Source organism: Archocentrus centrarchus, chromosome 9 (assembly GCF_007364275.1).
Source record: "Archocentrus centrarchus isolate MPI-CPG fArcCen1 chromosome 9, fArcCen1, whole genome shotgun sequence".
Lineage (NCBI taxonomy): Eukaryota > Metazoa > Chordata > Actinopteri > Cichliformes > Cichlidae > Archocentrus > Archocentrus centrarchus.
The window spans coordinates 27,689,924-27,699,691 of NC_044354.1; the positions used below are offsets into that span (position 1 = coordinate 27,689,924).

The 9,768-nt window shown below is 40.2% G+C and overlaps 1 protein-coding gene across 2 annotated transcripts; it reads right to left on the reverse strand.

The window, feature by feature from the left end:
* Nucleotides 1-349: 349 nt before the first annotated feature.
* Nucleotides 350-8,430, reverse strand: LOC115786305 (tumor necrosis factor receptor superfamily member 6-like). Of its 2 annotated transcripts, none has more exons than XM_030738409.1 (10): nt 8,272-8,430; nt 5,806-5,956; nt 5,527-5,655; nt 5,285-5,396; nt 4,937-5,028; nt 4,710-4,793; nt 3,212-3,252; nt 2,967-3,038; nt 1,932-1,968; nt 350-1,781 (listed from the first exon to the last, which is right to left on the reverse strand). In XM_030738409.1, exons 1-10 carry the CDS (start codon nt 8,293-8,295, stop codon nt 1,492-1,494), a joined length of 1,032 nt encoding a protein of 343 aa, XP_030594269.1. In that variant the 5' UTR covers nt 8,296-8,430; the 3' UTR covers nt 350-1,491. The 2 variants fall into 2 exon arrangements, with proteins under 2 accessions (XP_030594269.1, XP_030594268.1); XM_030738408.1 differs by having other exon boundaries at nt 2,811-3,038; nt 8,272-8,428.
* Between the last annotated feature and the right edge of the window lie 1,338 nt (nt 8,431-9,768).

Genomic DNA, 9,768 nt, shown 5'->3' on the forward strand with positions numbered 1-9,768 from the left:
CACTGATGTTCAGTGCCGCAGTTTATTTCTAAGGTGACGGCTGCACATTAAAGCTCTCAAACTTTAAACCGGACCCATTTAAACATTAAAGCTTCCTGTCCCACAGCCTGAGACAGAAGACGTGGAAGCAGCTTCAGTGAAAGTAATCGGATTGATTAACAGGTATTCTTGGTGTTCTGTGGTGCTTCCAGCTAATTTTAACCTAAAACTGGGAAAATACCCTGCCCCCAACAGTTTTTATCTCAATGCTATTTAAGGTTTTGAGAGTAAAGATTAAATACAACAGAACTCAAACACGGGCTTAGTCTCTGTACAAATTTGATGTGAGGTCAGCAAGTAAAAAACAAAATTTCATAAAAATGTGTGAAAGTTTAATTCTTACAGCTGCAAACATGCTACAAAAACAGCAAGCAAAGCATGGAAGTATAAAGTAACGGTGTGAATTACATCTAGAAAAGGCAGAAAAGTACACAACTCCCCTTTCATACAATTCATTCTCAATTTACTTTCAGGGTTTAACACACAGATACAGTGAGATACGTACAGTGAAGCACATAAGCAGACCTCCATAGAAAATATGGTTTTGTAAACCTCCAAGATGTTGCTGTTGTGATCAAGGTTATAGGAGATGTAACAATAAACCAGAAGCACAACAGAAATGAGAGGAGAAGAAAAAAGAAAAAGATATGGTGCTTTAAACAGACTTACCCATGATCACAACAACACTGAATCAACAACAACATGGCAACAGAGATCCTTAAATACAATTATAAAATGCTCTACTATAATAACTTAACATATATTCTTTAACTCGACTGATCCCTTGACAGTCGGATTTTGATATGAGCTGCTGCTCACAGATCAGCAAAAATAAAAGACAGCAATTTTTCAGGTCAGGGTTACATTGCAATAAATATGTTCGAAAAAGCAATTTTCCCTGAGAGAAAAAAAACAAACAGTCTTTGTTAATACAAATGAAATACTACATAACACTCCGTGGAGCTGACAGAAACTCATGGCTCAGATGAGAAAACTGAATCTGGACACTCTGGAGTGTAAGGTGAAGAAAGCATGCGATCTAGGCAGATTGAACTCAACAAGAGCCTGCTTTTGAGCACAGTACTACAATCCAGCAAGGTGCACTGACTCAAACAGCAGCAGCTTCAGTATGACGTACACTGAGTTTGTTCGGGTCCTACTCTGACCGATACTGGTTGAGAAAGAAACAAAGGATCTCCAGCCATACAATGTTTATCAGAGAATTAATCTTTGTTCTCCTTTTGATAGAATAGATTTCCTGCTCAAATCAAACCAAAGGCAGGAGTGCTGCCAGCTGCTGAGGCCACCAGTGAACAAGACAACTCAGAAGTTACTCATAGAAGCCCTGAGCAGGCTGGCTTTTTGCACTGAGAGACCACAGTGCAAGTTAATGCCATGCAATGTTTCCAAACTTTACCATGCACTTGTTTTTTTGGTTGAATCCCAAATCATTTACATTGGCAAATGGTAATGACCGCTGTCCAAAGCCTTCTGGTGGATTATCTCAGCTGTTCGCCTTTGGTTCAGGACAATCAAAGCCTGCAGCAGGGCGTTTAAGCTGGCCCCTTTGCCTTCTTTCTCCACCCAAAAATTTAACAGTTCATGGATCCTGTCTTCATAGGGAAGGCTCTCTTTGCTTTTGATGATGTTGTCACTAATTTCAAGTTGACGGAAAAACCTCTTGTGATAGTCCACGTCTAGTTCTTCAAAGAGGTCAAAGCATCTCTTGAGAGACTCGTCATCTGCAAACAAAGACAACAACCTTCACTCAATCACGCTAGCGTCATGTATCGATAACGGGCAATGGAGGCTTGCAATCAAAAACAGTGAGGCAGCATGAAAAACAGAGGCTTTATCTACTGTTGAGCTTGTAAAGTATAAAAATACTTTACCATTCACAGGAACAAGCTTGGCAAGTGGCTCATCTTCCTAAATGACAAAACGTAAATAGCCATTAATATACAAAGAAGTCAAAAATGGTAAGATGTGCTAAATCTAAACCACTTATTTATTAGCTGGTGAATGAACGGAAATGGAAGTCATTTATCTAAAAAGGTCTCACAATGCAGTGATGTATCTTCCTGTCATTGTGGATGGAAAGTGAAGGAGAGGACAGATAAGATAAGGAAACTGAAACAGCATCCCCTGTTGATCTCAGTCTTTTACAGGTGTTATAAGGAACAGGTGACTCATCAAGTTTCCACCACCACAATCACAGCAGCCTGAAATAAAGCGCAGTAACTGAACATCAAATGTTCCATTTTATTCTTAAGCTGAGAGTCACAGGCTTCTTATACTGCTCCTTATTGCTCAGAGTTTTAGTTCCAACACACTGGAGTGTGTTTTGAAAGCCAAACATCTCATATCCAGTGCAGTAAATCACTGAGATTTGTTCATAGCTGTAAGACTCACTCTTTTACTGGGAGTGGTTAGAAATCTAAGGCTCTTTCTGTCCACTCAAATTATTTTCAATTTCAGTTGGGGGGAAAAAAACAAAAACAACAAAAAAAAAAAAAAACAGAAAAACAAAAAAAACAAAAACAACAACATGTAAAAGAATTTTGTGGAATCATGCGAGGAACTCCCAACCAAGAGTAGTATGAAAATATTTGATCCACTTTGTCACATGAAGGCCAAAGTGGAAAAACTGGAACATAAGGACAGTCGGTGAGGCCGTTAGAGCAGCAAAGCATGAGTCAATAGCAGCAAACAGTAAACAGCCGAGAAGATGCAAGGATGAAGCAGGTGATGAGATGGGCTACAGCTCTCACCCTCCTGTGGTGCTGGTCTGGGACCACGGGGCTGGCTTGGGAAGCAGGTGTGAGCAGGCCAGTTAGACTGTGCTGGGAGTTACTAGCTGAGCTGCTGAGGCTTTCGCTGAGAATTTTACGCTTATCCTCAGCAACACTGGAGGATTTGGCTCTCACCAGATGCTGGGGCAGGATCAGATTTGTGGTGATTGACCTTTGAGTTTCTTCATCTTCAGCGGTTTGGATGTCCTGGAGAACATGTTCAGAGAGTCTCTGTCATTAAGTACATTGGTCTGCTGCAGTCATCTTAATTGGTAGAGTAAATACACCCTGGGGAAAGCCAGTTCTAATCAGCTAATTGTCATGTTCGGCTATTTTTTCCTACATCGATCCTACAGTAATGTCAAATATGAATCACTCACCTCTTCCACTTTGATCCTGTCAGGTCGATTTCTCAGACAGTCTGAGGAAAGAACACAGAGAGACAATAATACAACTTTCAGGAATTTGCTACACTGCAACGACAGCAGTTATTCAACTTTTGCGTGATCTGAACTTCTATCAACAGAGCAGAACCTGCTGCTGCTCTGGGTGAGTTCTAACACTGTGTGCAGCCCCTCTTGGCCACACCACTCAGTGGTGTCACTGAGGATTTTCATCAGTCAGCTGGAAAGCCTGACCAGCAGTCCCACTTTGTGCTGGACCGGGCACAGTTTACCAACAGCATGGTAAACAGCAGAGACTGGGAAAAGATGGCTCGATCCAATCGGAAAAGTTCTTTGCTGAACTTGCCAACAGCTGACAGCAGCCCATCTCCATGCGAGGCCTGTGTGGTAATGCTGCACACCCCTAACAGACTGTTGTTAACATGTTTTCATGAGAGGGCCTACCTGATAATTAGGTTTTAATCAATTACACCTGATCCCAACATTGTCAGCATGAAGTGTTGCTCATCTGCTGCTCTGAGATCATCATCATCATCACACCTGACACTGCGCTCCAATTTTAGCAGGTTTCTGCACCCATGTCAGAGATGCTGCCTTGTGCCTCACCACCTTTCGTCACTGAACTTGTATTCCCCCCCACCCTGAATCACACATGTACAGTCCACTGTGATCCAGAGCTGTTTATTTTCTTACCATGTTTTACTCTATCACCCATCTGCTCTTTGCAGGTGAGTTTGGCCTTGCTCAGAGTCAAAATATCTCGTCTGTGAGAACCTCTTATCTACTTGTTCTCAAAGCAAACAAGACAGCACTGTGGGAAAATGCGTCATTGGTAGACTTTACGAAAAGGATTCTTGTAACAATGCTGGGAGGCTCAGAGAGAAGCAGTCCAGAAATGCTGAGTGGAACTTTATTTTTCAGTTTCTGTGTTGCAGCAGGTGTCTCCCTGCATTTATTAGTGTATGCTTATGGGTCAGAGTGACTGCTGGGCCAGCAGGCTCAAGGCCTACACTAATGAGAGCCAGGCTTCAACAAGTGCATGGAAATGTTGTGGCAGCAGTGATTTATTATCAGCAGAGTGCATCTATTGGTGCAGTAAAGAAGTGCCGGTCCTTTCCACAGCACTGATTAACACCTGTCAGAGCAAGAAGGCTACAGACATGAGACCAAAATGTTAAACACAGGGTCCAAGCACTTGAAGCATCTGCTTCACCCTACCATAGTGCCTATGCTGATCGTTAACTATTAGAACTGAAATAATGAATTCTAAATTGTGATGATTTACTGCTTTACTGTGATTTTTAGTTCAGGGTTGTTTCTCCCCCACACTATGATTCAAACATCATCCTCCCCAGCTAACACAGCCAAAAGGTGAAGCACGCCACGAACAGGTTGACAATCACAGCACTGACACTGACTTTTGCATCAAAGTGATTTTAGTATTAAAGTCCATATCTGTACAAAACCAACCTACCTGTTGGAAGTTTCTTCTTGCAGACAAATACAACGATTATTCCAGCAAGAAGCACGATAAACGACACAACCACCACAGCAATCACTGTTTAAAAAAAACAAAACAAACATGATTTAAAGTCTTCAGCCTTTTACTGAAATAATACATCTGACTTTAAATTTGCATTTATTCTTTCCACTGAGAATAAAACAAAAAGCCTTGCAGCCCACTGCCACAGAGTACAGTACCTGGCGCAGAGTCAGATTTGTTCTGGATCTTCTTGCACTCTGTGTTGGTGGTTGATGTGCAGTTTCTCACAATCACTTCATCCTCTGCACACCTTGTTGGGACAGAAGCAAAACAATGAATTGAAAGGTTTAAAGACCTATGGGATCTCCATAGTGGATCATCTGCCTCACCATCTCTAGCATCCTCTTCTGTCACCCCCACCCCCCTGCATGCCCTCCTTCACTACACCCATGAATCTTTTGTGGTCTTCCTCTTTTCATCCCACCCCTTGTCCAATATCCTTACTATGCCTCCTCATGCTTATTCTGCCTACATTGATTTTGAATTAAAGGTTTGCATAAACTCACCTTGAACACTTCTTGCACACTTCACATGCTTGGTCAATATGGCAAAATCTCCCCGATTTGCACTGACATGTAGTATCTTGAGTGTGAGTGCATGGCCTTACAATTTCCTGATCTGAGAGAGTAACATGAAAAAGACCTTGTTAAGTCGGACTTTATGCTCGGAGCACTCTGAAAAGGCCCAGTATTGATTTTTCTCATGCAGTCGTTCTGATCGATGGTGCAAAGCCATCAAGCAGAATTACCTGAGCGACACTGTTTACACGTGAAGCATCGGTTCAGGTTGTTTTCATGCTCGATGTACGTGTTGTAGTCACATTCCTCACACTGCCCCTTCGTTTCAGGTTTGGTGCAGGGGGATTTCACATATTTACCTAAGCGCACACAAAATCTCTTTACACATCTCCTTCGACTCATCATGTCCCTAACTAAATAATAAGGCCGTTTCATATGGTTGATGATGGCTTATTGGTTTGTAATGGTTACAGAAGTTCAGCTTTAAGTGAGGTTTAATGGAGATTTACCAGCTTCACATTTCAAACAGCAGAGGCCGCCGTGTTGGTACTGGTCTTCTCTGCAGGTGGTGTGCCGCCGTGCTCTGCTGCCTCCCAGCTCAAGACCAGACCGTGGGTACGCTGCTGTGGGTTTGAGGAGCAGGACAGACACACTACAAATCTTTGGGAAGGGTAAGAGAAAGAGAGAGAGAGGAAAAAAAAAAAAAAAAAAAAAAAGGAGGATATCAGTCGAAGTGCTAAGGAATCAGTTTTAATGACCATCTGTGGATCTGTGAATTATTTAGAGCAATGACAAAATGTTTGGGATAACGTGATAATCATTAATGAATGAAAATTGGTATTTAATTCAACTTAATTGAAGCTTTTCACTGTTCATGAAATTAATGTTTACTTATTGTTTACACACCAATCTGTTAATACTGCCTTTACTGTAATGTTTATACTGTATTTTTTATAAATAGTAAATAAGCTGAAACAGATGTTTCTAATAGTTTTTCAAAGAGCCTATGCTTACATGAAGGAACCAAAACTAGTTAGAATTAGTTTAGAACTGGGCTCAAATACAGTGAACTATCAGTGAAAACTTGCTTTGCTACAGTCACAGTCGCACGAAGGACGCCTTGTGTGCAGCATCTTTGGGTAAACAGCAATGATTAGTAACCAAACATTTCATTGTTTAAGAGTGATGTGTCTTTACTAAAGTTAATTTACTTATAATAAAAGTATTATCATTATTTAGTTGAATGTTAAAAACTGTATCCTCTTAAGCAAAAATATCAAAAGTGCACCGCGTTGAGCTTTTTCGCCTGTTCTGACTAAACAAGACATTTAAAATATTAAAGATTTTTCTCTTGATTTTATACAGACATATCTGGCTTTTTACAAACCAGATGATTAACAGAAACATATACTGAGACTACCTGAAAACATTTTGATGCCATCATAAAGGGTGGTGGGGATCAAAGGAAAAAAAAAAAAAAAATCACATATCTACTCTGTAACTCTTAAAATAATTAAATATTTGTCACAGGGTGATTGGTATACAAAGGAATACTTGTCTACAGTCGTAACACTGCCAACATAAAGTTGAGTCATTATTTTTTTAAAGCTTCCTTGTATGATGTGATTTTGATTGGGCAACATTTCACAAGGCTGCGCCACACCAATGAAACACTTTTGATGGCACTCCAAGCAAGTAAACAAGTCAGGGCTTTGCAGGTGGGTGGGGGGGAGAAGGGGATTTCCTTCTGACAGTCCTTCAAAGCCTGATGGTGTCACAATTAAAATGTATGAAACAATGCTGATGTATGGAAGACAACTTCAGCAACAGGGTTTTTGCTTTGTTTGTTTGTTTGTTTTAAAGAGACACACACTATCCACACACTTCAACACTTTACCAGGTTGCACAAATATCCAAATAAGGCTTTCACACCGGGTTGTTGCCCACACCCATTATTTCTCAATCTGCTGCCCTAGTTATTAAGATCACATGTGAGGACATCTCCCAGCAGGCACTGAGAAATAAAAATGGCGTGTTTAAGCATATTTGACTGTACTTTAAAAATTGAAATGCCTTTGAATGAGTCTGTTGGCATTTAGGGAACAAATGATGCAAACTTTACTTTAAAAAAAAAAAAAAAAAAAAAAAAAAATCAAAAGCGACCTTGTTTACCGACAAAGATACAAAAAAAAAGTCTCTCTGAGACGCTTCTGTTCGGCAAGTATCAACGCCACAAAACAGCACTTTGATTAAATTAATCTCTTCTACAGGGCTGGTGCGCACATAACCGAGAAAGTGAGATGGAAACGCTGAAAATTAAAAGTTAAAAAAAAAAAAAAATCACGCCGAAATCAATAATATTCAAACAATTAGTCAGGCTATCGGAATTGACCAATTATACATTTGTAAATATCAAAAGGCATTTAAAAGGTGCGAATTGTTAAACAGAGTTTGGCGCAACATAATAAGATGCCTCCCTTGCATTCAGTGATTAGTCCCTGATGACAGTCAAACTATCGACAAGTTTCACTGCAGTCTTTGAGCAGCGGGGTTGGGGGCGGCATGAAGTTACTCTTTTTTGAGAGCCCACGAGGAATTTCGCACCTGGGTTTACACAGGACCATGTGGGACTTCTGACACATAAATGCCACATTTTGCGCAAACCGGAAAAATTCCGGAGGTCTCTCCCACATAATTCACCTACAATCCAAGTCAGGCTGAACTTTCGCTCAACAAACCGCGGCCATTCATAAGTTAATTATGTAAACAACGAAACAAAAATAAACAACAACTGAACTAGCTGGATATAAATGATGCGCCCCGTGGTTGTCATAAAACATCAGACACACTGTTTATTGCTTTCAGGAAACTCCATTTTTACGAGTCAGGCTATCATAGGATCCCAAACACTGACAGCAGCCGGTCCCCGGGGCGAAAGCAAATTTTTTAGATACTTAGAAGACAGCAGTACTTACCACATATGTTAGAAAAGGCTTCATTGTTTACTAAAAACGTCGACCTCTACAGACTTCAACCGACTCATTCTAAAGAACAACTCCGCAGGTCGCTTTGACACCACAGCCTCCCGAGCTGACAAAAAACTTTTTCAGGTGTATGGTGGCCCTGGGTTAATGACGTAAGTCGGTAGGCGGGGCCGCAGAAGGTAGAGCCAGAGCAGCCAATCGCAGTCTAGATTTATCAAGAAAATAATGATAAGAAAATGTGTTTACGATTTATAATTAGATAGCTTAGGTAGTAGAGTTTTAATGCACCTGTGCTTTAAGCATTTCTATCATGCTACTTTGGACTTCTTTTACAATCAAATGTCTGGAGGTTCTCACTTTTAAAACCCAGAGACCCAGGTATATAAACCCTAGCGGGGGTGTCCTCTGGAGCTGGTCACATGAACCAAGTTGTGCTACCAAGCAGTATAATATTAAAGTCACATACACATTCACGTATCAATATAATAATAATAATAATAATAATAGTCCTAATCATAATCACAATAAAGTAGATGATTATGTACTGACCCCAACTGACCTCACTTGCACCTTTCCCTTGAAAACCTTCTGTAAATGCAGCTGGTTGTTTAGGTTTCATGCGTTCATGTAAGAGGCCACATGTCTGATTTAATCTTCGGTCAAGCCTTTTATTTTAAAAGCTGTTATTTCAGCCTCTCTTAGGTATATAGTTTGGAGTACAGTACTATAAAATAACATGCAGTGCTATATTGTTATTAGGACAACTTCCACAGTACTGTACTTTTGCTCAGGAGTCAAACTGCTTTCTCAGAAAATGATTTTAAACTTGAGGTGGGGAAAAAAAACAAACAAAAAAAAAAAACAAAACTTGCATTTTATTTTATTTTAATTTTTTCTGACTAAACACATGAAAACTGAGGATGATTCTTATGAGGAAACACAACTGTAATCTGTAGTTACAGTTTATCACAGCGGTGACACAATTGTTGCCATGGCTACAGGGACACACAGTAAAGTGAGGTGTGTGAATGTGTTGTAATTTGTTAGGGTGATGTGAGTCATATAGGGACTTTGATGGGTTGTTATTTTTCCTTCTTCTCCTTCTTGTCATTGTTCTTTCCCACCTCTCACCACTCGATGAATTTAATTGGTCTTATCTGTTACTGTACATGATGACAGGCTCTTAAACTTAAGCTGGTGCTTGTTATTGATGTTTTTTAAAATCATATTCAAGCATTGTACATACTAAAGTCATCTTGCATTATTAAGCAGGCATCCACATACTCTACATCTTATTATTTATAAGATGTAGAGTATGCGGAGGATGTTATATTTACACTCCCCTCCAAAAGTTTTGGAACAATGAGGCCAGCCCCTTTATTTTGGCTGCGGACTGACAACATTTGGGTTTGACATCAATCACATGTTTCAAAACTGTTTCTCACAAGAAGAATGGGTGGCTTCAGACAAAAGGTGCTATGTTCTGAA